This window comes from Centroberyx gerrardi, chromosome 13 (genome assembly GCF_048128805.1).
Source record: "Centroberyx gerrardi isolate f3 chromosome 13, fCenGer3.hap1.cur.20231027, whole genome shotgun sequence".
Taxonomy (NCBI): domain Eukaryota; kingdom Metazoa; phylum Chordata; class Actinopteri; order Beryciformes; family Berycidae; genus Centroberyx; species Centroberyx gerrardi.
The window spans coordinates 13,681,453-13,709,349 of record NC_136009.1 but is presented as its reverse complement, the minus strand read 5'-3'; the positions used below and the strand labels follow the sequence as shown (position 1 = coordinate 13,709,349).

The 27,897-nt window shown below is 43.8% G+C and overlaps 3 protein-coding genes across 3 annotated transcripts; 2 read left to right on the top strand and 1 right to left on the bottom strand.

Moving 5' to 3' along the window:
* Nucleotides 1-133: 133 nt before the first annotated feature.
* Nucleotides 134-8,726, bottom strand: LOC139929233 (elongation factor 2b-like). Its single transcript, XM_071922069.2, has 14 exons — nucleotides 8,608-8,726; nucleotides 7,490-7,704; nucleotides 6,394-6,575; nucleotides 5,479-5,690; nucleotides 5,165-5,343; nucleotides 4,752-4,857; nucleotides 4,370-4,622; nucleotides 3,360-3,555; nucleotides 2,951-3,074; nucleotides 2,559-2,801; nucleotides 1,967-2,320; nucleotides 1,681-1,863; nucleotides 1,446-1,578; nucleotides 134-741 (listed from the first exon to the last, which is right to left on the bottom strand). Exons 1-14 carry the CDS (start codon nucleotides 8,608-8,610, stop codon nucleotides 548-550), a joined length of 2,577 nt encoding a protein of 858 aa, XP_071778170.2. The 5' UTR covers nucleotides 8,611-8,726; the 3' UTR covers nucleotides 134-547.
* Nucleotides 8,727-12,466: 3,740 nt separating this feature from the next.
* On the top strand, nucleotides 12,467-22,752 carry LOC139929265 (cyclic AMP-responsive element-binding protein 3-like protein 3-B). Its single transcript, XM_078287647.1, has 9 exons — nucleotides 12,467-12,522; nucleotides 13,372-13,670; nucleotides 14,323-14,453; nucleotides 14,578-14,688; nucleotides 15,350-15,456; nucleotides 21,103-21,171; nucleotides 21,927-22,011; nucleotides 22,380-22,473; nucleotides 22,568-22,752. Exons 1-9 carry the CDS (start codon nucleotides 12,467-12,469, stop codon nucleotides 22,750-22,752), a joined length of 1,137 nt encoding a protein of 378 aa, XP_078143773.1.
* A 3,195-nt stretch (nucleotides 22,753-25,947) lies between these two features.
* Nucleotides 25,948-27,897, top strand: LOC139929269 (relaxin-3 receptor 1-like). Its single transcript, XM_071922123.1, has 3 exons — nucleotides 25,948-26,151; nucleotides 26,725-27,165; nucleotides 27,292-27,897. The coding sequence occupies exons 1-3, from the start codon at nucleotides 25,948-25,950 to the stop codon at nucleotides 27,895-27,897; spliced, it is 1,251 nt and encodes a 416-aa protein (XP_071778224.1).

Below are 27,897 nucleotides of genomic sequence, written 5' to 3'. Positions count from 1 at the left end.
GATACTGAATCTATACCAGCTGACCTTGAAGCGGGACAAGTGAAAACAGAATTCCCTTTATTCAACCTATAATTATTATGGGTTGAATCCATTTTCTTCATCACATCCAAAGAACAAATGTCCAATCCAGGTATGAGTTCTATAACACTTTATTGTGATTTCCATGGTTTTATCTGGCCATGACCCATTTAAACAAGCGTTATTGCAGCAGTATCACAGTGCACTGTACAGCCTCATCCTGGCAGAGGAGGGGAAAAGGATGATGGGGAGGAAAGGAAGAAACAAGAAATTGATGATACAACTGCTTCACTCCAAATGTTCCCCAAAACCCTCGTCCTAGGCACTTAGTGTAGCTGTGAAATGAGAAAATACGCATCTTTGCTCCCGCTAGCCTATAACAGAAGAAGCATGAGCATTGTTTCTGCCTCTGACTTTTGACAGAACAAGTACAATTTGTGCAATATATCTTAAACCTATGCAAGTATTTTAAAGTGCCCAAGGGGTAGGGGTTTAGAGCTTGATTTGGTATTTAATCCAGGGACAGTGTTTACAGTTTGTCCATGTAGTTGTCAAGGATAGGAATGCCCTCTTTCAGACCTTTGCGCTTCCTAATTTCAGCAACGACCTGGGAGGGCTTGGTGGCGACGTCGCTGGGGTCTCCCTGGAGAATCTGCCAGTGATCAAACACACACTGGGGGAAGGCCTGGCCTCCTGTGTTGCTGCGCAGGTCAGCTGTGAACCCTGCAGAGAATGAAGGAAGAGAAGCTGGAGCAACACGTTCCTAGAGGTGGAACATCCTTTTCTAGCAAAGGTAAAAAAAATCGGACTTCTAACCCTACGTACCCAGATCTGAGTCTCTGAAAATACAACTTAGACCAGAACTGAGGTTTCTGCATCTATCATCTTTCAAATTATAGATTAAATATGTTGCAAAATCTATGAATTTCAAATACCTCAGGAATTTTGAGTGTGCATGAACAAGTTCCCTCCACTATAAACATCCATTAATACTTAAATGTGGAGTGCTGCAAGCGAAATACTGCAGACAGTTTACCATAATTTATTTACTTGTGTGCCTCACACTCCTTTTCAAATGTGTGTAGTGAAGCTGAATAAGAGGTTTTTAATGTCAGGTTCAACATTTCTAACTAAAAACATTGGTGTGGATTTTTACTTATGGGTATTTCTAAGATCCAATTTAATCTTGAATTGACTTATTCATTCTAAAAGCAATTGCGTTCAAAGGTCATGTCAACATGGTCTCTGAACGTTTTGTGCAGGTTACTCATTGAAAAACTTACATTTAGGTGAAGGAATTGAAAATCGGATTTTATGGTCCTGTGTAATTAATGAATACCGTATTTATTATGAAACTACAGGAGCAAGAGGTAGGTCAAAGCGTGGAAAAAAGGCATCGTCCAGTATAGGCTGAGACACACACTCACCAAAGGATTCGTTGACAGGCAGGAAAGCTTTCACCACAAACATGGGGGTTCCGATCACCTGGGACTCCTCAAACACGTGACCTCGCCTCCTGTTTAACACACCGTAGATCCCGCCGACCGCCTGCTCTGAGCACTGCAGGGACAGGAGGCACATCAGTGAGACACGTAAACTGGCAAGAGAGAGCTGTCAGACAGAACGACGACACTGAGAACCCATCTGCAGTGACACACACACCTGGATCTCCACAAGGTAGACGGGCTCCATGAGTCGTGGCTGCGCGGTGAGCTGGCAGGCGTACAGCACCCGGCGCACTGTGGGAATGATCTGCCCTCCGCCGCGGTGGATGGCGTCGGCGTGCAGTGTCACGTCATGGATGTCGTAGCGGATTGCGCGCATGTTCTCCTCACACAGAGGACCCTGCAGGATTGGAAGTAAAGATTATCCACACAATGCACAATATCATAAAGATGTCACATCCGATAACACAGAGAGATGCTAATTTACTAAATATGACACCCACCTCTTTTGTTGCCCACTGGAAACCAGCCACCACGCTGTCCTTGATCTCGCTGAGGTACTGAACCCCCTTGGTGACGTCCATCAGCAGGTTGGGCCCGGTCCCGTCCGGTCCGAAGCACCAGATCTTCCTGGCCTCTGTCACGTCCCACTCGTACTTTTCGGCCAGGTAACGGGCGCGGGTCTTGACCTCCTGCCGAGCGGTGACGTCCCCCTTCTCGATGTCCTCGGCCAGGCCATCTGGGAACGGACGGGCCTTCATGAACAGGCGATTGTGCTTGTTGGGGGACTTGGACAGACACATCCGGTCTGACTCCTCAGTCACTGTCTCTCTGTAGGACACGACGGGGTCTGATTTCTGGGAGGGGACGAAGGAGAAGGGAGTCAGAATTGAGAGCATGGATGGTGCTGCAACAGTGTGAGGATCGGAGGATCAAACGCGCATTTTCTGTATTTTATCTCCATGAAACGTTGGAGTCATAGTCATAGTTGGAGCTGAGAGCTGAGATTTATCTGTCTCCCCTAAGCCTCACTGCAGGATTTTTACCCACTCCTCACTCCATCCCTCGTCTCCTCCTCTTGTCTTCCTGTCTCACCTTCAGTGGAATGCAGGCGTGGTCCTCCTCCAGATCCTTCAGGCAGATCTCCAGGTGCAGCTCTCCCGCTCCAGCGATGATGTGCTCCCCGGACTCCTCGATGATGCACTGTACCATGGGGTCGGACTTGGCCAGGCGCTTCAGGCCCTCCACCAGCTTGGGCAGGTCGGCGGGGTTCTTGGCCTCCACAGCGACCCTGACCACCGGGCTCACGCTAAACTTCATCACCCTCATGTTGTGGCTCTGCAGACAGAGCCAGAGTCGGCGAGTTAAAAGTGCTGTTCACTGCATGTTTTTGTAACCCTACAGAATCAACAAAAGATTTTGTTCCAGAACATTTCAACAGTCACTCCTGCACAAAGCTTTAGAAGAAGAGACATGCTCTACTCTACTTGTTCATAGGTGGTAATGGTCCCTGTCTTAACCAGGAACTGGTCTACTCCAACCAGACCCACGATGTTCCCACATGGGACGTCCTCAATAGGCTCCACATACCGTCCCATCATCAGAATAGTCCTGGATGGAGGGAGAGAAGAGAAGGATGGGGAGATGGGAAGTGGGCAAAAAAAAAATGAAAACAAAAGAGCGAGAAGAGAAGCATGAATTTAAAACATTCTGCTCACCAGCAAACATACCTCGCATAGAAGATAGCTCACGTCCTTTTTGATTGTCCATCCAAGACTTTTAACACCTCTGGCCTCTGTGAATGGGTACTCCACACACTCACACACACACACACACACACACACACACACACACACACACACACACACACACACACACACACACAGGCACACCCACCTCTGGATGGGTTTGATGTAGAGGTCCTCTTTCTTGCCAGGGGTGAAGTTTGGTCCCATGATGCGCACCTTCAGGCCTGTGGACACGCAGCCAGAGAACACGCGGCCGAAGGCATAGAAACGCCCCTTGTCGGTAGTAGGGACCATCTTGGAAATATACATCATCAGAGGAGCCTTGGGATCGCAGTTCTTTATACCTGAGAGGAGAGCAGAGACAAAGTTCTGAATCTAGTAAGGCCTAGAAATAGAATGTTTATTTTGCTAAACCACATACACTACCAGTCAAACGTTTGGACACACGACATTTGTCTTTATTTTTACTATTTTCCACATTTTAGAATAATAGTAAAGACATTAAAACTATGAAATAACACAAATGGAATTATGCAGTGACCAAAAAAGTGTTAAACAAATCAAAACTATCTTATATTTTAGATTCTTTAAAGTAGCTGCCCTTTGCCTTGATGGAAAGGCAAAGGCTTTGGAAAGAAATTCATACATAGGATCAACTTCACTATTTATATTTGTCTAAGAAACAAATTTCAACCATTTAAGCATAAGCCTTTAGATCAAAATGGCTTTAAGACAATGAAAAACATTCAATCAAGTGTGTCCACACTTTTGACTGGTAGTGTAATAATAATCAAAATGCTCTTTATTGAATAATGTCCAGTTGTGCCAGCTTGAGGTGGTCAAGGTGTGGTGGTTTGAGTGTGTATGCCTGAATATGTGTGCGTGTGTTGTCCAAACCCAAGGCAGCCTTGTTATCTCCAGGCCTTGATTAATATTCATTATTCAGGAATCCACATAAAAAGGCAGCGGAAAAATCGGTTCCCAATGGGTCAGAGAACATAAAATAGAAAAGGTGGGAAACCATATAATTTACAAAACATGCACAAAACTACTTGTTTTTGTGCATTATACGGATTTTAATATTCAGTATTGCTAGCTTGGGAACGAGTGAATACGTGGTGGTGGTGGTGTGTGTGTGTGTGTGAGTGTTGTACTGACCAATGGCAGCCTCGTCGTCTCCCGGGCCTTCGTACAGCAGCTCACAGCGGTACTTCTGCGCGGTGACGGGGGAGGGCAGGTGGATGGTGATCATCTGGAGCAGGGCCTCTCCGGCCGGCAGCCAGCGGCGCATCACAGCCTTCAGCAGGGGCTTCCCCTCCTTCTCCTTGTCCTCCGAGTCCAGTTTGACGTCCAGCTTCTCAATCAGCTTGGCCGTCTCCTCCTTCTTGAAGTTCATGATGGCGTCAAACACCTAGGAGGAGAGTGAGGGAGCAGCAGAGGCAGAGAACATTAAAATCAATTAGTTAATAGGTATATCCCCTGAATTAGTCAACACATAAATTGAAGATTTAAGGGTCTATAGCATTATATTTCCATTCACCTTAAAGATGGGGTCCAGGACGAGCTGGGAGAAGGTGCGAGGAAGCTTCTTGCCATCAGGACCAATGGCAGTCTTACTGAACTTGCCGGCAGCTGGGTCAAAATATCTGAGAGAAACATTTAAAGTATTGCAGAACGCCACAACACTCAAATATAAGATTTATATGTAGCCTACATTATCCTAATTCAGTGACTTCCTGCTGTTGAGGAATTCTACAATATGTGCGTGCTGAAAATCCCGTCATAACATTGTATCATGCCTGTAATGTCTCGATGAGGACTTAAAATAAGATTTCAACCTTTCAACCCCATCAGAGCGCTCAACCATTACGTCAATTTCTCAGTGTGTGCAAATAAAGTCTAATCTAAACTCTAACCTGATCAGATTCTGTGGGGATGCGCATGTACGTTTACCTGTCTCCCCACAGTTTCTTCATCGTGTCTTCCACCTTCTTACACCTTTCTGTAGGTCCCAACGGAGCGTCGCCTTTGGCCGCAAACTTCGCCACGTACATCTCAGCAAACTGCTTCAAGGTGAAAGCCCAGCCATGGAGGCCAGAACCAAACCCAACTGTACCAATAACAGGGTCGATCTAAAGAAAAAGGCCTGTATTCATAGCATTCACAGCTGTCTGTAAGCAAAACACAGAATGTGCAGTAATATTTCCAAGCCACTGTCTTTTTCAGTGTATCTGTGTGTGCCTGTGCGGTATGAGCATGTGCCTCACCATGATGTTACCCATGGGTCCTCCCTCGTCCTCTCCGTAGGTGGAGATGATGACGTTGACGTTCTCCACGATGCGCTGGAAGGTCTGGAAGAGCTCGTCCGGCTCCAGCTGCAGCTCCAGCAGGGCCCGGTCCATCTTGTTCATCATCACGACCGGCTTGATGCGCTCGGCGATGGCCTGGCGCAGCACCGTCTCCGTCTGCACACACACACCTGTCGAGGCAGACGAACTGGTGAGACTGGGGCGGGGGGGGGAGTGTGAAGATGATGGAGGTGTGTGTGTGGGTCAAAACACAGGGATGATGTACACCGAGCTCTCTCCACTTCACATGGGGGTCTTGAATCTCCCTGTCAGGGCTTATTTCACAACAATAACTGGTTTGCACTTATTACACAGCTACTTACCAAAAGCATTAATCATTTGACACGAAAAATGGATTTAAAATGATTTTATTTCAAGCTAAAATCAACAAAATCGACCAGACTTCTTGACTGTGAAGTGATATGATTAGATGTGAAACACTGGTCTGCTATTCACAAAATTCACAGACCTCAGAATGTGTTCACTGTCCAATCAGAGTTAAATATTCAACAACTCCATGTAATAAACTATGTCATTATACTGTATAGTCTCTCCTTTATTCCCTCTTTGCCCATATCTGTCTTCTGTACTGTCCAGTGTCCACTAAACCTTCATTAATCTCTTAATGTCATGACAGAGAAAAAGAGAAAAACATGAAGAGAAAGAAACAGACAGACAGACTGACATTGGGACACAGACACAGGAGTGCTGACTTAGTACCTTTTGCCTTTCAGATCACAACCAAACAGGTTACCACAGGGTGCTAGTTAATGGTCCTAGTTATTGGTCCCACAGTCCTCACTGAGAAGCCTGACAGATTCCAGGTCAGATTACCTGAGACGCAGTCGACCACCACCAGCGCTCCGTCAGTGACCCTGAGGGCAGCGGTGACCTCGGAGGAGAAGTCGACGTGACCCGGAGAATCGATCAGGTTGATGAGGAAGCCACTGCCGTCCTTGCACTGCTTGATGAACGGCAAGTCATTTTCTCCAAGCTCATAGTACATGGAGATGGCCCTGAACGACAGAGGGGACAGAAGAGTTTGAGGATAAGTTCATTGTAGGACTTGTAACGTCCCTATTATTCCGTTTTCATTATACCGTTTTCAAACTCTGTGGCTCTGGATAAGTGTAATGTTCTTCCTGTTGTTTTGCAAATAAGTGCAGTTTAGTTAATTGGCTGACAACACCAGCTCCTCTGATTCAAATGAGGTAAACCTGCTGAGCGGAGGCTTTCCAGTGGGTGTATCAGTTAAAATGCTGCAAAGTGGCCTGATTGGAAGGATTTCAGCAATTATTTGGGGATGGGAGCCAAGTCCAGTTTTTAGTGTGTTTACTAGAGTTAGTCTGAAACTGCCTGTAAAAAAGGGTGGATTTTTGCAATGCAACCACTCAAACTCAAATTTTAACAATATCTTCATTAAACATCTTTGGTCATATATGTATATAAACAGAGGAAAATTTGAATTCCTATGATACCTTTAACTGAATCTCAGACATCAGAACCAACCAGTCAACTGGAAAGTCAGAATCACAAACAAAGGCAATGTGATGCAAATAATCCGTAACTGTCGATATGTCCTTGATGTAACATGTGAGTAAAAGCAACTGCAAGTTAGACTGCAAAGATCCTTTGTTTCATATTTAATTAATCCCTGAATTAATTTACTAATTTATGTTGGCCAGGTATCTCTTGCAAAAGAGATTTTTAATCTCAATGAGACTCTAACTGGTTAAATAAAGTTTAAAAAAATAAAAAGTTGCAGTATTTCAATTCCAATATTTCATTCTTTAGGTCCAGATAAACAATGTTCTACTGTAATTCAACAAGACAACAAGACTGTAATACAAGACAACAGATCTATACATCTGAAATGTGAGAGCTTTAATGGGATGCACTAGGCTACAACACACTTCATTCAACCACATACGTAGATTTGATGGTGATGCAGCGCTCCTGCTCGTCTTTGCGCGTGTCTGTGAAGCGGGTCTCTCCGGCCCGGGCTGAAGCGATGATCCCCGCCTTGGACACCAGCGAGTCGGTCAAAGTGGACTTCCCATGGTCAACGTGAGCGATCACAGACATGTTCCTGATGTTGGACTTCTTGTCCATGATGGCACGGATCTGGTCCACCGTGAAGTTCACCTAGCAGAGGGGCATCCATCCCATTACAACCAGCAGAGATGGATTGTTCATCATCATGCGTCTCTGTGTTTATATCCACTAGGCGTACCATATCTCTGCACTATATAATAATAATAATAATAATGATAATAATAATAATATAATGTTATGTCAGTATTGTAGGCCTACAGTGAAATTACACAACTCTAACTATTGTATGATGTAACACAACTAAAATTACTGGTTTACCTGTTGTGTTGCATCATGCAATAGTTATAGTTGTGTAATTTCACTGTAGGCCTATCAGCTTTACTACTATGACTTTACACTATAATAGGCTATATTGTCAGAAAAACCAAGTGTAGGCTACTTGCCAATAGCAGTTGTGAGGACACTGGACCAATACTGACCTAACATTATTTAATTTAACAGGATTCTAGCATGTTAAATTAAATGCGTTCAGTGAAGAGCATAAAAGAATATCTGGCCAAACTTGCATCCATTCACTTCATAAAGTAATAATTAATTCAGTAATAACATGCTGGCTGGGTCGGTGTCCTCCTACAGCGGGAACATTACCAACACATTAGAGGATTTGTTATGAACGTCACAGCAGCAGATCATGTTAGCTAACCGGGCCAACGGAGGCCAAAACCCAGAGTTGTCAGCTGTTCTGCTGCGCACATTTCAAACAAACCACATATTTTGTAGAGCTCGTAGCTATGTCGTGTAACAGGTAACATTATAATGCCCCGGCATCCCGTTAGCTGACACCTGACAGGTAGGCTGGACCTGCAGAACCGCTCACTGACCATCCGCAACCCTTAGTTGAAGGCTGTTAGGTAACTGACAGCCCACATTTCCCCTGCTACAGTCGTGTAATTATATATTCACATCAGCTTAGGTATTCGTGTATCGACTCACCATTTTGTCTGATGGTCGTAGGTCGTTGTGTGTTAGGAGTTTATTGCTGTAAACACTGCCTTCCACATCTGAGGAGAGGCAGTGCTGCTGACAGGAAGGCTGTTGTAACTACTAACCGCCTCTTCTATCATCTGATGCGTAGTAGCCTACTGAGAGCGGCAATACAGCCGCTGCGCCGGCAGGGGGCGCTGCTGCTCAATACTGCGCTGGGCGGACTTCTAATGGCCAGCTGCCTTTTGTCTCTGTTAGGCACAATTAAGACTAGAACTGTCAAAGTGAATTTGGGTTTTGGGGGGGGGGGGGGGCGAAATTCTTAATTGCAGCTAAAAGCGAGTTGTACACGTATTTCGAGGCTGTGAAAGCTTTATTCAAATGTGTATCCTTTGTGAAGATTGGGGTAGAAAATGTGAGAATACACCCAAACTTTAGATGACTGAATAAATCCTCCATTGTATCTTTACACGTCAGTGTCATTGTCAAGAGATCAGTTAGCCTATGGTAGTGGTAGCTATAAGGTTAAAGAAACTTTTTGATTAAGAGGTCATTGGTTCAAGTCCATGCCCTGAATAAAAAATGGGATGGAAATTGAAAACTGGTCCCTCAATAAATACTATAGGTGTGCCCTTGAGCAGGGCATTAGAATAATCCAATAAGTGCTCAGTGGAAAACAGTAAGACTGTGACTGCGCTGCTGCCAAGTAGTGTGTGTTGGCCGTTGTGTGTAATCCTTCCTCCCTGCAGCTGTCAGCGCTCCAGGTCTGCCTGTTTAAGCAGCAGCCACCTTCAGCTCACACAGCACACTGCTTTCATTTCTGTTATTTGTGAGACACTGGAATTTCCCCACGGTGCAGGTATATCGTCATCCTGCGCGTTACGGTGTCCTATGTAAGTAAACAGACTTATCACTGGAGTCTAGATAAAAGCCATCTAACAGCATTTTATGGCTGGTGGAATAATAAAACTGTATGCGTACAGCACACTCTCTTCTGTTTAGCTGTCCTATGGATCTGAGAAAGTATGTCTGGGTTCATCTCAGTAGCTTCTCCTTTCCTTACTCCTTACTCATCTCCCTCTCTTTTCATTAGGCTGTCTGCGAAAGTAATGGTTGTCATAAGACTATATGGTAAGTAAGATAAGAAATGAATAAAGAAACTAAATGAATTGAGAAACCATTTGGTGTACTTAGTTGCACCTATATGTTTGCATATGCAGTAAAATCACTGAAGGGGAATAGGAGCCTGACTGTGATCTCATGGTACATTTCATGTTATTTGGTTACGTGAGTCATTTCATACTAGGATGAACTTGGAGTCAGCGTCCATTCCCTTAATCCCAACCACACCCATTACTGGATCAATTCCACGCTAAATCCCATTTCAGCATTTGGGGTGTAACTCTACTTTACCCTCAGTAACATTCATAGAAATGGGCCTGATGCAAGACCAAGATAATATGGAAGCATGATGTCATGTGTAATAACACAGCAATTATCTGTATTAAACTGCAATCTATTTCTGGCAAACAGAGATGTGCCTACAGTGGTAATATCTGAATGTACTTTGAAACTCTCTAATCTTAAGAAAGAACAACAATAAAGATAGCGGAGCTCAGCTGTCATGCAATTAGGCCTATTACACTACTGATAATACCATGTTCTCTGTCACAGATAAGTGGGTTTTAATGCATCAACAACTTGACTGACAAGAGTGATAGGATTGATATTAGGAATGCAGTCCTAGAAAGTGGGTTTACATACATACAGGAACCCTGTGTGAAACCTAATCTGGTCATTTTTCCATTATAAACTAGCGATAAATCCATCAGACCTGGTCCAGATAGAGTAAATAAAAGGCTTATCTTCTCCTGTGTCACAAATTGGGGGCTAAAGGGCTAAATTCATAACTTACACTGGCTCCACAAAAAAGATAACATAATATTAAATTAATATAACATTGACCCTTTTCATGAGATAGTATAGGCATGGGAGTGACATTTTTGGAAGATTAGCAGTTGTTGAATTTATTCATATTATTATTTTTCTGAAAAGATTTCCTGAAAATCGTAGCTCATAGAAAGACTGTAAAAATGAATGGTTCAATCTCTGCGAATGTTGAAATCAAACCCTTTAGAGCTGTTTGCACTGACTGACAGATTTTATAAAAGAGAGAATCGGTAATGGCTCCATTCATTCACATCCTGACACACACTTGACACATAATCAGAGGAGATGAGAAAGGAATGGGTAAGGTGAGGTGCTCCTTCACAAAATTATAGAAAAAGGCTTTTCAATTATGTGGGCTACCAGACCCACGTACACGGCTCGGTCTCTTTCCTCAGAAGAGTAGCGGTGCTTAGACGTAAAGATGGAAGGGATAATCAAAATCAATGAAGGTCCTCTTGGCTTGGAAAGCTTGATTGTGTGTATTGTGTTAATGATATTTGAGAATTATTCAGAAAACTGAAAGATAGTCTGTTGATTTGGTTTGTTTGAATTGAAGTGGAATATAATGTTTGGCTCTGATTGTTTGTGCCACTGGATGAATCTCTTCTCCTGTATATCCTCACAGTGATAATAGTTAACTCTAGGTCCCAGGATACTGCAGATACATCACTTTGCAGTAAGCGTGCATGTTCCTCATGTGCCTCTGCTCCGAGAACATATTACATAATGCCGTTCTTTATGGTGTGTATGCTCAGACTTAGCAGTAAACAGATGCTCTTAAGTGTGGCAATAAAGATAAGCTGTGGTGAGGCATGGCAAGGCCCCTCCGATATAGAAATTACTGTCATTAGTCATTTTTTATACAGATCTTAGAATGTACAACGCCTAATGTCTCACACATAGAAATTGGATGTTATGTTTGAAAGATGAACACCACAAGAAGTGATGAGTTTGAACTGAATTGTTTGTATTGTTTGTACTTTGTATTAACCTGAGTGATCAATACCATACCAAAGATAGATCAGGCAAAAAGCTTTTGAAATGAAAGTGGGCTTTCTACTGAGAGTGACAGTATAGATTATAGAGTATAATATATAGTAGTGTAATAATAGAAGTAGTGTAATATACTATAGAGTATAAAAGAAGTCTCTCCATGTTCTATGTGAATAAAAACTTCAACCCTGTGCAACAAAAAGAATGTGAAAGTATGCAGCAAACAAAGTTATCTTAATTATGCCAAAGTTCAATTTTAGCCTGCCTGTGACCAACTTAACTAATTTACCAAGTCTTCCTTTCATCCTGATTGGTTCTCTCACCTGTCTGCTAAAGATGTGATTGGACAGTGATCAGCTGGGTTGAGAAAGTAATTCTGTGAAGTGGCATTTCAACTTTGTCCCCTGAAACAGACTCAGGCATACCTCCCACACTTCAGACGCACAAAGACACACACCAACACCACATATCAACATATTGATCTGGTTCTGTGTTTTCAAACCTGCTGGATACTTTCATCAGATTTAATCAGCGCTGCTCTAATGTTGGAATTATGACTGCTGATAAGGTAAGATAGCTACATTTGCACTCGGATCAATGCGTGAAGCCTCTGGGTTGAGCGTACTCTTGAAGTAACAGAATAATTCATGCTGGGTGTAGTCAAGGTAAAACAGCACCAGTGTCTTTAACGAAGGTAATATGGTTCTTTATTGATTTAACAAGGCTCCTATCTTCGTCAAACAGGGAATTTGCTTCTTGCAACACCTTAACTGAGGATGTTATATTACCCGTGGCAGTGTTGATTTCATGTTCTGCCAGAACTGCACACAGGCTCGAAAAACAACTTGTTCTCTGTGAATCCTCCTGTGTTAAAGTCTGACTCTCCAATAATCAGAGCAGCTCTTCGTTATAGGTGCATGGTGGGATGGAAATCATTGACCTTCTGCTTAGGAACACAGATGAAACCACCAGTTGCCACAGCAACCAACCTTGGACCATCACAATTCATGATGTGAGTAAGGTGGTCATTCTGCAGTCTGCCAGTGAGTCTCTCAGAAAACTGACAGCCAATAGACAACATAATCTCAATCACAAATTTATTGGATCTTATTATCACATTGTGACTTTGAGCTGAATATTGGCTAGATTTAGTTTAGTTTAGTTTAGTTTATTTGCACATATTAAAAAAACAAACAAACAAGCAAAGAAAGAAAGGGAAAGAAATGTACATGTGCGGGTGAGGTAAAAAGCCCAAGATGACCTTATATCAAAACCTCACCGAGGTTCTACTCATTAAGTTACAAACATGGAAAGTTCATCTTAAGTAGCTACAATAATGAAAATACAATTAGGCTACTGAAATGTAGTTACATAATAGTGATTAGTAAACTGGTACAACAAATATATTATATAGGATATTAGGTAAGCGATCAAATGTATAACTGAGAGCATTAGCAGCTGTCTGAAATCAAAACCTGTTTTAAATACATTTAAGGAGGGAGATGAATCTGCTAAAGAAGAAGATTTATTCCAAACTGTGAGGCCTGTATATACTGTTGTGCTCATTGTTTTTCCTGCATCACACTGTAAATCTAAGCATGCGTGACTGACAGTGGTGAGGCGAGGAGTCAAGGATAAAACAGGCTCAAGGGTTTGAACTCCACCATAACATAAATATCAGAATTTCATATTATCTACTAGCATATATGGATGTGGAGCAGCCCCATGTGTGTTTATGTGCTTGTGTGTGCATGTGTGTGAATATAATTATCTGATTAAGTCCATCCATCCAGCAAATGATGGTGCAGAGCGAGTGCTGATGATATACACATACTCTCCGTCTCAGACCCTGAGCCCAGACGGAGCTGACACTGATGATTTCCTGGACGCCCTGCTAGGTGGCAGCGACTCGTCTGCCCCTGCCTCCCCCCTGTGGTCCCCCTCCACCAGTGACAGTGGGATCAATGAGGACGCCCCATCCGATCCCCTGGACAGCCCTCACCCGCCCTCCGCCACACCCTTCCCAGCCTTCTACCCACAGTCTCACCCTCAGCCTCCGCCCCCGCCTCACCATCCGCCTGGCAAGCTCGCACCAAACCAAACGCCACCTGATGTGTCCATTGACCTAGGTAAGAGCTCCGCTAGACTTACGAAGGAAAATGATGATGTGAAACAGTGACATTTTAGACTGCTGGCTGTGTTTTACTACGCAAAGGAATGTCCATGAGCGTGTTTTGAAGTGGTGGATTCAAATCTGTCTTTCTGATGCTGAGTAGATGCCTCGATAAGATGCAGGGCAACGCAGGGCAACGAAGGGCCTCAGTTAAAGAGACACGGTCAGGAATAAATGAAAGACTCGATAATGAGTGCTGCTGGCTGGGCCTCTGACACTTAGGAGCTCATTAAAAGACCAAACGCTTTGGTTTTCCATTTTTGAGCGTTTTTAAACTAAACAGGTTGTGCCATTGTCATCCATTGCCTGAGGAAATTATCTTTTGGGGACAGTTCTTTTGAATAATGGGTCCCTTTGCACAACGCTTATTCTTGATCCCTGAATGCTTGAAATTTGACTGTAAACAAGGTCTAAAATAACAGTATTTCAAACAAAGGCAAATGTATGATGAGCATTTTATGACGCATAAAAGCACTGCAGTGTACAGGCAAAATTATCTTATTTATAACATGGGAGTAGGAACTGTGTGGCACCCACCAGCAATTTTGTGAATCATCACCTGCTGTGTATTTTACTAAAATAAAAATAAAAAATGGTTCTGTCTTCAGGTTGGGAAACTGCTGACCTCCAAGAGCAGTTTGGGATTGCCTACTATCTCACTGCTACTCACAATTCCCCACTTCCCTCCAGTCATCCCCTCACAGTGAAGGATCTGCTGCTGTCTAACCTTGGACAGAAGGTAAGGAGAGAGAGAGAGAGAGAGAGAGAGAGAGAGAGAGAGAGAGAGAGAGAGAGAGAGAGAGAGAGAGAGAGAGAGAGAGAAAGAGAGAGAACTGGAATATTATTTTCCATCTATTTCACAGGCACAGCGAATCCCCCAGCATTCCCTACAGGAGCTTGTACTTGATGAGGATGAGAAGAAGCTGCTGGCTAAAGAAGGAGTAAAACTGCCCAGCAAGCTGCCTCTATCCAAGGTATGTTAACAACACACTAAGTTATGTAGGGCAGAACCCCCCCCCCCCCTCAAACACATACACACACACACACAACAACCACCATATACACTATTAGTGGTGGAAAAAGTATTAGAATGTCCTACTCAAATAGAAGTGCTGTTACTTTGCTGATATTTTACTTAGTATAATAAAAACTTAGTAGAAGTAAAAGCACTGGTGTAAAAATCTACTTAAGTAAAAAGTAAAAAGTATAGCTCATTTAAAATGTACTCAGAGTAAAAGTCACTGAGTTTCATTTTAGAAAATAGAACATTGTTAGATCCATGCAATTCAAGAGGACAGAGTTCAAACTAGATTCTTTTAATTGGAAAATTTGGAAATTACACAATAAAGTGCACAAAGTAAAGCCAGATTACTCTTCTCTTCTTTACTGACTGACCGTTCACTAAGTACACTACTTAAGTAAAAATGTACTTAAGTAAAATTAAAATTACTGACTTGTACACCATATACACACAAACGTGGCACACACATGTATGCTCTCTCAACATCCATATCCCCAGCTACCCAGCCCCTGCCAGTTATCCCCTCTCTGTTTCCTCTCAGTTAACCTTTTTGTCTTCAATCGCAATTTTTTTCCCCCTCTCCTCTCATGTATGCGTTTCATCTCCCTGACAAGTCTGAAGAGAGGGTTTTGAAGAAGATCCGGCGGAAAATTCGCAACAAGCACTCGGCTCAGGAAAGCCGGAAGAAGAAGAGGGAGTACGTTGACGGTCTGGAGGGAAGGTAGGAGCCGGCTGAACTCAGCATCCTCACTCAGCGTGACATTATCCCTGTGTCCCACAGCACGCTCAGCTGTTACATACCTGGGCAAACTCTTCAGAAATGTGACTTGCCTTGAATCTGACTTAAACAAACTATTGGGACATTTTTATACAAATAAATGCCCATTTTATTATTCTCTCTATTATTACTGATATAACACAATAGTGATTCAACCTATATCCAGTTCATGACAGCTTTTATATTTGCTGATCTAAACACTCAGAAAGAAAAGAGCAATTACCTGCAGAAACTCAAACTTCATCAACAGAAAATCCAAGGAAAAAGACATCACAGTACTGGACACACTGTTTGATTAACAAGTGATCTCTGGGAAGTGCAGTGTCACCACAGTAATAAACGCTTATCACCAATGATTTTTTCCATCCAAAATCAAAAAACAAGGATCTCACCAATTACTACTTTAAGGCTGTAACGTTACTGCACGGACAAGGAGTAAATACATGTGAGAAAATACAATTCAATAGTCAAAAATAAGCATTGCGCTCAACCAGGCTCCTCTTGTCTGACTTATTTTAGTGGGGTGTGTGTGACCAATAGGAAGAATTCTTCCAAATTTTCCCCTCTTTTTATTGTGAACAGGGCAGGGAAGGGAAAAAGATGGCACAAACGTTTCGGCCCAACAACAATCAGTCACAGTCATTTGTCTTTTAAAGCCGACCTCTAACAATGGCTCTCAAATCATAACCAGGCGTGTGATTTGGAGATGGCAGTTCTTGAATCAACCTTAATTAATTGCCTTGTCTCATCAATATCAAAGAAATAAGGATTAGCCACGAAGAATAAAAGGAAAACAACAAACAGGCATTAAATAAATCTTCCATTTTAAAAAATATAATATAAATAGAAAACCCCACTGCTGACTGTATCAGTAGACACAGGACTGCAACTCCCGATATAAACTTATTTGTGGTACACCAAGCTGAAAACATCAGCTCATCTTTTAAGCTAAATTTCTGCTTAGGCTGCTTAGGCTGCTAAGCTTCTAGGTTCTCACATCCTATAGCAGATAGCAAAACTAATATAACCATCTGTATGAAACTTAATGCTAAGACCTGTTTGTTTTACGGCTGCATTTCTGTATATGAATAAATTGTTTTTGACTAAAATGTTAACTGGAATGTTATAATTCCAAGGTCATGATGTGACTCCAGGATGAGATAAATGTAGAGTAACATAGTAGCTACACTTCCATTTCTGAGTTTGATCAAAAAAGTGAGCAAAGTTTGAGCAAAAGTACACAAGCAACTGATAGTTTAAAAACAACTTTAAAAACAACTATACAGCCAACATAGCGTATATATTTTCTCTCTAACATTGTCGCTCTCCAAAAATAAAAATATACAGGCAGTACATTATTTTGATATCATTGCTGATATCTTTTATTGATTGAAAATAGAAGGCAAAGGGTTTGGGGGAATTTGATGTGTGTGCAGGTGTGTGAGCACAGATGTGAAGGGGCTCAGGTTCTGCGCTTGAAGAAGCTGAGGAATTTTCTGGAGCAATGGTTAGAGGTGGACTCCAGCTTCTCCTTCTTCTTCTGCTTCTCCTTGCTGGTCGGAGTCAGGGCGTCGATGAGCCGCCGCAGCCAGCTGCGCTTCTTTGGCTTCTTCTTAATGTCAGCCATGCCCCTCTCCAGGTCAGCAAGCTTGGCCATCAAGTTGCTCTCTGCTGTGGCCCACGCTTGCTCCCTCTCCTCCAGGCGGCTCTCCAGCTGCTGCTCAGCCAGTTTGAGGGAGGCCATGATCTCATCTTGTTTGGCACTTTCCTCCTTCTCCTGAGCCTTAACCTGGAGCTCCGGGGCAGTTTCCAGCTTAAACTGGAGCTCCGGGGTAGTTTCCAGCTCAACCTGGAGCTCTGGGATAGTTTCCAGCTCAACCTGGAGCTCCGGGACAGTTTCCAGCTCAACCTGGAGCTCTGGGATAGTTTCCAGCTCAACCTGGAGCTCCGGGACAGTTTCCAGCTCAACCTGGAGCTCTGAGATAGGTTTCAGCTCAACCTGGAGCTCCGGGGTAGTTTCCAGCTCAACCTGGAGCTCCGGGACAGTTTCCAGCTCAACCTGGAGCTCTGGGACAGTTTCCAGCTCAACCTGGAGCTCTGGGATAGGTTTCAGCTCAACCTGGAGCTCTGAGATAGGTTTCAGCTCAACCTGGAGTTCTGGGATAGTTTCCAGCTCATCGGCATTGGTCTCGATGGCCCGCTGCTGCGGCATCTTCTTGCGGCCCCTCTGCAGCTGAAGGTTTTTCTCCTGGGCTTGGGCTCGGGCCCCGGCTCGGGCCCGGGCCATCAACACGGTCTCTGCGCCCACCTGGAACTGCCAGGCCTGGTGACGGCGAACCAGCGCGAGACGTTCCTCTGCCTCCACGTCCATGTGCAGCCCCTGGCAGCAGAAGTTCTCCTTCAGGGCCCCATCCTGCCTCTCCACAGGGGCTTCCAGGAAAGCTCTCTTCCCTGCTGTGCTGTGGCATACACTGGTATCATCCAGCTTTGTCTTCTTCTGGACCGCTCTCTCATTTTTTTTTTTTTTAAATATTTGCTGCTTCAGTAGCTTCACTCCAACAATTAGTCAGCTAATTAAAATAGCTTGACTGCAGGAAAATAATCTCTGTTTCGTGTCCAGGCCTCGGTGATACACTGTTGACTGTAGTGGAACTTACAATTCTCTACAGAGATAAAACTACAGAGGCAGTGCATTATGTCGGAGATATCATTGCTGATATCTTTTATTGAGGAAAAATAGAAGGAAAAGGGTGTGGGGGAATTTGACAGTGAGTCGGGGGTGTCAAATCAAAATCAAAAGCTCATAGAACAGCAACAGAGGATTTAAAAGAAACAAAACTGACAGGAGTGTAGTCATCATGCCTTTCAGAAAGATCAATCTAGTTTTCAGAAGAGGAAAGAAAGAAAGGAATGAGAGGACAAGGGACACCGCTTGGCTACATAATTTTTCACAAAGAAAGATGAGTTCACAGTGTATCTAGTAGGTGTTGTTAAGTTTATGTTAGTAGTAACATTAGCTGTTAAGTTATAGTAGTGTGTTATTATTGGAGATTTTAATTTATTACATTATTTACCAAGATGCTCACAGTTGGCAAGCAAGTCACTTGTCTTTTTCAGTGCAAGTTGAAGACAAAGACATGGGAACAGGCATTACAATTTAGAGGGGAGAGGAAGGCAAGGGGGGAAGAGAAGGTGTTTCTAGAGGAAATGAGTTCAGGTTATGACAGCAGCTAGGGAGTGACGCTACTGTCCTGACTGGGGTTGGACAGAGGAAATATAAATGCTACTTTTAATAGTGAAAATGTTGTGAAAATGTAGATAAAGAAGCAGACAGATGTTCTTGCCTTCTCTGTGGCTCTCTTCTTCGTTGGTTCATCCATCCAGTCATTCTCTTTCTCCAGCATGTCGATGCATGCCCAGCGAACCCCCTTCATCTCCTCCATCTGATGAACACACACACACACACACACACACACACACACACACACACACACACACACACACACACACACAAGATTAATGAAAGACCCAAATCTGGCAAGTGTGGCCCACGTATACAGTATGGTGAACCCTGTTGAGTCCCTGTCCACTGGTTGTGTTTATTATGGCGGTCTCCACTCTCTCATTCCTGATTTAGCGCTGTAATGAAAAACATTGCTTATATAAGATAAGATAAGGTAAAATCAGATGAAACTTCAATGATCCCTGTGGGTTTTTGCAGCAGCAAATAGGAAAAGGATAGAGCAAAGAAAAATACAATATAAATGTAAATAGGAACTGAACAAACAGGAGTTATGTAAACATAATCAACTGACAGTTCCACATGGGAACTGATGAGAGTTCAAAAAAAGTATGGATTATGAAAATTAAGAGGGTGTGCAAAATAGCACCAGTGGTAGTGGAGAAGTTACTGGGACAAAAGGTGACATACTGTATCTGCAGTATGAAATAAGTAAAAAATATTACAAATATATCAATATATATGCAATACAATACTTAGTAAATGAGCATATAAAAATATGAAATGAAGATTACATGCATGATGTGCAAAGAATGTGGTCGTATTCACATTAACAGGTCTGCAGAGGGCCATACATATGTACAAAAATGTCTAGGCATGTAGACGTGCTTTGTAAAAACTATACACCTTCCAAATATATTCACTTTATATTCACTTTATATAACATAGAAGGTGCAGATTTGGAGGCAGCCTGTGTGCACAGAGAAAAGGGACGATGTGCGCACTCTGTTCTCATTATCATTATCATAAATAGAGCATATTGGATGGAGATATTATGCGTACAGAAGCAGTGTCCAGAGATGACTCATATGAAGAGAACATACCAACAGTACAGTGTTACATATATACTGCAATATAAATACATACTGAGAATTACGATCTGTGTAAGCAATGCCAGAGCAGTGAAATGTGAAGGTATTCCAGCACAGCTTGTATAGTTCATATAGACAGGTGCAGCCATCCTGCCTCAGCTCCCTCCTCATTGGCTGAGGCTGGGACCGTTTAGACAGGGAGCGTTGTACAGTCTGATGGCACAAAAGAGCACCTAAAGTGCTCTGTGTTGCACCCTGGGGAGATGAGGCGGAAGCTGAAGATACTCTGTAGCTGTATGAGCTCATCATAGGAGGGGGTGAGAGGTTTTGTGTGAGACGGAGTTCGGTTTATCCCTCTTCCTCCTCTCCGCTGCTGCCTCCAGGCGATGCAGCCTCAGTCCTATGACGGAGCCGGGCTTTGTCACCAGTTTGTTAATCCGATCTGCCTCCCCCGCCTCGCTGCTGCCTCCCCAGCACAACTAATGGCAAAGAACAATGCGCTGGCCACCACAGATGGGTAGAACATGTTGAGTAGTCTGTTTTGAAAGACAGGAAGAACAGTCTACTCTGCCCTCTCCCATCTGTGTGCGTCACAACACTTAATGGGCTGAAGATGTGTTTTCTTTCTCAAACTGATTGAGTGAGCCGCTGACACAAGGACTGCAAGTATGTCACAGCTGGACAAGAGTTGTACATGTATTGAAGCTGTAAATGTGTTGCGCATGTTTGCATTGTTTGTCAAAAAGATTATTTCCCTCAAGGCCTAACTTAAAAAAAAAATCTGTGTGCACATACCCATAATTCCAAAAACTTCCAGACTGGCGCTTTAACGATCTGGTAGTGCGCTATCAGCCTCTCATTCAGCTTTGAGCTAAATTGCCGCTGGATGACAAAAGTTGCATTACGAAGACAAGGCTGCCATTTCCATTGGGCGAGTCAGCATTTGTTGATAATTAAGCCAGCTACAGAACAGAGCAGGGTATCATTATCAGACCTCATTCTGCTCAGTCAGAGGGCCATAATAGGGGGTGAGTCACAGTGACTAAAAGACAAGAGAGACACCAGAATAACAAAGGGGGGTTAGGGGTGGGGCCAGGAGATGATAGAATGGGGTGCAAGATAACAGTCAGCAGACGGATATTGGCAAGGAGGAAAAAAGGAGGACAGACAATAGCATAACATTATTTGATGCCCCCTTTTTCTCTTTATCTCTCCCTCGCTCCCCTCTCCCTTTTCCCTCTGTTTGTCTCCTCTCAGGATGTCCGCCTGCAGCGCACACAACCTGGAGCTGCAGAGGAAGGTCCACCAGCTGGAGCAGACCAACATGTGAGTCCTCCTGTAACCTGACTGCTGTTGTAAAACCAGCACTGCAGTTTCTAGCTCGGTATCACCTGCTTAATCTCTGCATCCCCTCTCATGGACTCTATGGCAGCCATTATCTCAAACACATGCTGCTGAGATAATCCCAATAAACTCCACCTTTATGTGCTGCCCTGAAATACTCCAACGCCTTTCTTATTGTGTTTGGCTTTGTCTCGTGAATCCTGTTTCATTCTCTGTTATGTGGATGTGATTTCCGTGCTGCATGTCGTTTTATGCCGGTCTGTCAGTTTACTCATTTATTTAGATTTACTTTTATTTTGTCCCTATATCCCCGTCCCCTCGATACACTGTTTTGCCTTTTGCGAGGCCGTCGTTGTAAATAACGTGTGCTCCACCAGCCTGGCTGAGCATACAAAACCAGGACTGATGTTCAATATAAAATCGACACAATACAAAACACATCCAATATTAAACCCACATATGGCACTCTCTACCCTTCCCTCCTCTTCATTCTGTCATCTCATTATGCTGCTTTCTTCCTGACACTGGCAGGGAGCTACAGTGAGTTGAAACAAAATGTTGAAAGAGGCCATGTAAGACTGTGCTTCCCTGCCGCGTGCTATTCTTCTTTTTGTTGTATTATTCACCACTTCTCACAGACTGTGAAAAAATTATGCCCATATTCCATGGAACCTGTGGACCTTCACGCAAACATTTACACAGTCTCTTTCATCTTCCTGTCTGTTTTCATATTGCAGCTCTCTGCTGGAGCAGCTCAGCAGGCTGCAGGCTCTCCTTCCTAATGGCTCCAGCAAAACAACACAGACAGGAACCTGCATCCTGGTGAGACATTTAAGGATATTAATAGAATATTAATTTTACACCATTGAGAATATGCTCAGACAATCATAGATACAGATACATATATAATGCCATTGTGCCCAAGCACATAATTAAAAACCACAGCCACAGTGCCATTGTTGACTACGGCTGTGTTTACTTTGAGGATCTCAATCTTCTGAAATGTTTGAATAGACCCTTTGTGTGTTCAACTTTTGTGCAAAATTTTATGTAAATAATGCCTGATAACACTCTTTCCTTTTTTTCTTTCTCTTTTCTTCTTTCTCTCACGCTCTCTGTTTTCCACCCGACTTTGCTTCTGTTTTCGACTCTCGGTCTGTTTTTCTCCTACTATTTTTATTTATCTCCAGGTGCTGCTTCTCTCCTTCTCTCTCCTCCTTTCCTCCAGTCTTCAGCCAGACCCTTACAGCCAGCTCAGCCAGGGAGAGTACACAGAGGCCAAAGGTCTGTAGACATGCACACACACACACACATGCACACACACACATACAGACAGAGACACAGTTTAACTCCTCTCCACTCCTCCTCTGCCCCTCAGTGCCGTCCCGCTCCCTGCAGTCGGCGGAGGAACAGGCAGAAACCCCTCCACCTTCCCTGTCAGTCTCCAGGGGGCTGCAGGCTCTGTCCCGCCTCATGGAGAGGCTCTGGACTGGGACAGATCTCCCCAACACACACCCCCTATCCTCCCACTACCAGGATGACAGCCTCAAAAACAGCCGCTGACTTCTTTGAGCCCCCTAGAGGAAAGAAGCAGACAGTGTCGGCTTGCTTGTACGCACAGCATCCAAATGAGATGTTTGATTGCTTTCCAGCATCTATTTCTCATAGCTACACAGCAAAGATTGAGGTATCATGGGGTGTCTCTCATTCCCACCACACAGACACGCTAGTTGAAAGATTATTCCATCTGAATCTACTGAGCCGGCAAGAACTTTACAAACACTGTTCGCTCAGATGGAGGTCAGTGTGGAGGTCATCCACACAGATTTAATTCTCCATTTTCCTGGTGAAAAACTGAGCCTCAGACCCCCGGTGGGGTCATGTATTATATTGACAATGTATTATATTATTACTTACTGCATGATATAGGCCTATGTGTGGCTACCGAACAATGCAAATGTGTATTCATTGTTGTACTTTCTTATTTAATTTTAATTAACATGTCAGAAAACCAAATAAAGTATGATTTGAAAGACATTTCGCTGTATGTCTGTTCAGTACTGACAAGCACCTGAGAATAAAACAGTTTTCACTATAAAGGTTTCATACTAGTGAATTTAATTTGGAAGCCACTATGTTGTTATATTTGCGAGGGGTGAGAAGCAAATGTTCTAAAGCCACTGCCACTCAATGCATGGGAGAGAAATTACTGAAATTGCCTTTTCTCACTTCTCTCCATCCATTAAAACAAGAACATTTCGCTGATTATTCTTGTAACCGGCTCGGTGGTGCTGGTGCCGGTGCTGTACTTACCGTCACATAATGCGATCTGACCCAGATTCTCATCAAACACTGGAATAACATCTGCTGTATTCATTCTAACCTCTGTTCCTGTCTGTCAATACATCACCTACGGGAGGATTCATCTGTGTACAGGGGGGCTGTATGCATCTTTGCTGTATTTGTCAAAACCTCAATCTGAGGTGACAAGAATAGTTAGCTATTGTCATATATTCACCAGTGTGTACAGGTGCAGTGTACTGTATATGTACAAAAGCAAATGTCTTGCCAATTTAAGAATGAGACAACATTAATGTTATCATGTGCATTTATTTAAGCACCAGTAATGTGATTTGACTGACAAGCAGAGGAAACAATCTTTCTAATTTGTGTGTCATGTGTAAAACTTTCATGTGAGATCATGGCCGGTGTGAAGAGCTTTTTCACAAACTATAGTCACCTTTTTTGAGGCAAGGCTGCTGTTAGAGTTGCTGATTGTGTCTCTGTTGCTCTCTGCCTATAAATACCGCCGTGTATTATGCGTTGCAGCAATGCGGAGGGAACTATTCAGAGTTTGAATTCAAATCACTTGGTCCGAGAGACAGTTTCTATACAAACGACTGAAAAGGAAGCAGAATGAAAAAGGGAACTCATTTAAAGTCTTTGGTCAGCCAAGACACAGCATCTGAATAATTCACTCTATGATCAAGCCTCATAATGCGCTCAGAGTATTGTAAGGTGATTGTGAGTTGAGAAGAGTGCCTGATGAGGAAGAGGGAGGAATATAATGAAGAAAAAAAAAACAGAAGGAGCCATTATTGTCTGGACCATCCTGAGAAACTTGATTAACGATGATGGGGAAAAAAGCCACAGAATTCAGTAACTGACTGAAAATGGCCCAATTATTTCACAATGTTGAGGATAATAATAATAATGATAATAAGAATTTCTTTATTTGTACGGCACTTTTCAAAATGAAGTTACAAAGTGCTTCACAGAAACGAGGTAAAATCAACATAAACATTAAAGAAGACAACAAATAAAACATCATAAAAGAGTTAAAAGGAGGCCTAGAGGAGAGATACGAGAAAATAAAACCGGAGTTAGAAACAGGACAAATCCAAAAAGGAATAAAAGGACAGGAGGAATAAAAAAAAAAAGAATAGATAAAACATGGAAAACAGGAGATAAAACAGGGTAAAACAGGATTAATAAAAGAGGAGTGAATGAAAGATGCAGTATGAAAAGGCTTTTACATAAAAGTAAGTTTTGAGAAGTGATTTAAAAGGCGATACTGACTTTGCCAGCCTGAGGTTTTCGGTCAGGGATTTCCAAAGCTGAGGGGTCCTGACACCAAGAGCCCGGTGACCTTCGGTTAAGAGCCGAGATTTCCATTAAATTCTTATGTATTAATATATTAATAGTCTGCAGCTGCTACCTTTGCCCCCCAAAATGGAAACGATTTTGTCCGCTCCACCTGCTTCTACCCAGAGGAGCGAAGAACTATGTGATGTGAATGTCACCATGAATGACCTTTGACCCCCTCATATTTTTGTAGCTTTTTGAGCTGACCTCCAAAGAGCCGGGATCCGGGTGCTGCTTCAGACTCAGGAAAAACCAGAAGCGATGAGGTTCTGCTGGGAGCTTTGGTGCATCTGTAAATACCAGACAGAAAATTACCCTCACCCAATGTATTGTTTAGCAGAAAGGCGGATTAAATCAAAGCCATGAGTATGTCAGTTATGTACCTAAGACAGTTTAGTGATGAATAAATGATGCAGCACTGTAGCTGGAATTGAATGTCAAGCTTGATTAAAGTTACAAATATTTTCTTTGCAGCCATAACATATCTTTACCTTTTCCCTGTTTGTTTACCCATTAATCATAAGGGCATGAAGCAGAAAAGTCTTCATGAATGCATATTGATATTCTCAGAAATATCAGATTGTATCTTCGAGGGGATACAGGGCGGGGGAAGGGGTGTCATTTTCTGAATTAAAAAATAACTGAGCTGTGTTTTCCTTGGCTGCTCTGTTGGCAGATATCAACATGCGTGTAGTGGAGAGGGAAAGACTCAGGCAGCGCGCCACCAAGCGGCGGAGAGAACGGTCAGCGGGTATAAAAACCTCCAGACTGGATGCTGTCAGCATCACTGAAACAAGAGGCAGCTGCACAATGTCAGGCTCTGGACTGAACGGCCCGAAGTAGGTTATCACGAGGTTAATGAACTTTTTCATCTTTAATTTCTCACTTGGGAAAATAGCAGGCTGTGCTTTATGATGCCGCTGATGTAGAAACCACTTTGAACAAGAAACAAGACTAAATACAGGAAGAAACGAGGACAATGGGGACCCACCTTTCTGCATCATCTCCTGCGCGCGGACACTTTGGAAGTTAAAGGGAACCGTCGACCTGGTGGAAAAACAGTTACTTGTTTTGAAAAGTAGCTCGCCCTTTGCTCTGGAGCAATAGACCACAATGCAAAGCAACAGCAGTGCCGCGGGGCTCTTGGTGGGGCTGAGTGTGTGCGGAGGGGAAGACGGTGACCGGCAGCAGGTGAACGACACCGGGGCAGCGGCCGCTTCCAGCCTCGCGACTTCTAACCTTTCTCTGAACTGCTGGCTGCAGCTGCTGTCCAGGGAGTCCACGGCGGAGCTGCATGGAGACAGCGCCAACCTGGCGGTAGGTCTGGACAGAGAGAGAGAGAGAGCTGAATGCGTGCAGTCCTTTTCAACACATAGTCTTAATCAGACTACTCTATTCAGAAGATTACGTTAATTGAATTGAACTCTAACGTATTTCTTTTCTGACTTTTATGACGATTGATACGAACACGCATTCTACTGGCTTTAGTGTTTTGCTTTTTCTGTTTGTTAATGTATCTATTCCTTCTTTTAATGTAACATGCTATATAACTAAAATGTATTATATTATAGGTGAAACCATACCGAAAACGATAATGTCAAGCCAATTAGGCTTAATTTTGCATGGACTGCAGGTGAAACGCCCTCCAGAAAAACGTCCTTATGCTAAAAGAAAACAGTTGTTTTTCTGTATTTTAGATTCATTTCTCTCTCTGCGTGCGTGCGTGCTCATGTGTGTTCTGGTGACCACTTGGCAGGTCCAAGATGAGTCCTGTATATCTGCATCACTGATTCATCCGTCAATGCACTGTCGATGCACAGTTAATGAAAAGACTTTTATGTATGTATTTGTAACTTCATGTGTTGCACCCTCTGATCATGCCTCTGATAGGTGCGGGTTCTCATTGCCCTGGTCTACCTGGTGGTGTGTGTCCTGGGGCTTGTGGGTAACCTACTGGCCCTGTTCCTGCTCCACTCCCGGCACCGGGGCCACCACTCCTCCATCGACTGCTTTGTGATGAGCCTGGCGCTGACGGACCTGCAGTTTGTCCTCACCCTGCCCTTCTGGGCCGTAGACACGTTGCTGGATTTCCGCTGGCCCTTCGGCCGCGTCATGTGTAAGATCGTGAGCTCGGTCACCACCCTCAACATGTACGCCAGCGTCTTCTTCCTCACCGCCATGAGCGTGGCCCGCTACCGCTCCCTCGCCACTTCTCTGAAGATGGGCAGCCCGAGGATCGCCGCGGCTCGGGCCAAGTGGGCCAGTTTAGCCATCTGGATGGTGTCACTGGTGGCTACGCTGCCTCACGCATTCTACTCCACCACTGTCCAGGTTTGTTGAATTACACAGAAAGAACCAACATCTGAGACTGACATCTTCTCTTGATTGTTTTGCTTACAGTGCACAAATTCTGCAAGCGTTTAACATCCCTCAATGCAAATGTTTCTGTGTCTGCAGGTGTCTGCTGATGACGAGCTGTGCTTAGTGCGGTTCTCTGACTCTGATTCAGGCCACTGGGATCCCCAAGTCCTGCTGGGACTCTATCAAACACAGAAGTTGCTTCTGGGATTTGTAGTTCCCCTGGTGGTGATCAGCGTGTGCTACCTCCTCCTCCTCAGGTTCATCCTGAGCCGGCGCACTGTGGGCAGTGCGGTCGGCGGGAGTGTGACAGAGAGGTCAGAGTGTGAGAAGGGCCGCCACCGGCGCCGGTCCAAAGTCACCCGCTCTGTCACCATTGTAGTTCTGACGTTTTTCATCTGCTGGCTGCCCAACCAGGCCCTGACTCTGTGGGGGGTGCTGATCAAATTTGACTTGGTGCCCTTCAGTAAAGCCTTCTATAACGCCCAGGCCTACGCCTTCCCCCTGACTGTGTGTCTGACCCACGCAAACAGCTGTCTGAACCCTGTGCTCTACTGCCTGATCCGACGAGAGTACCGGGCCGGTCTGAAGGCGCTTCTGCTCCGGGTTTCTCGCTCCATCCAGAACCTTCTCACCCTCGCTCTGAGGGGCAGGAGAGTGGAGGGGGTGCCGCCCGGTCACGTTAGTATACACAAAGAAATGTGA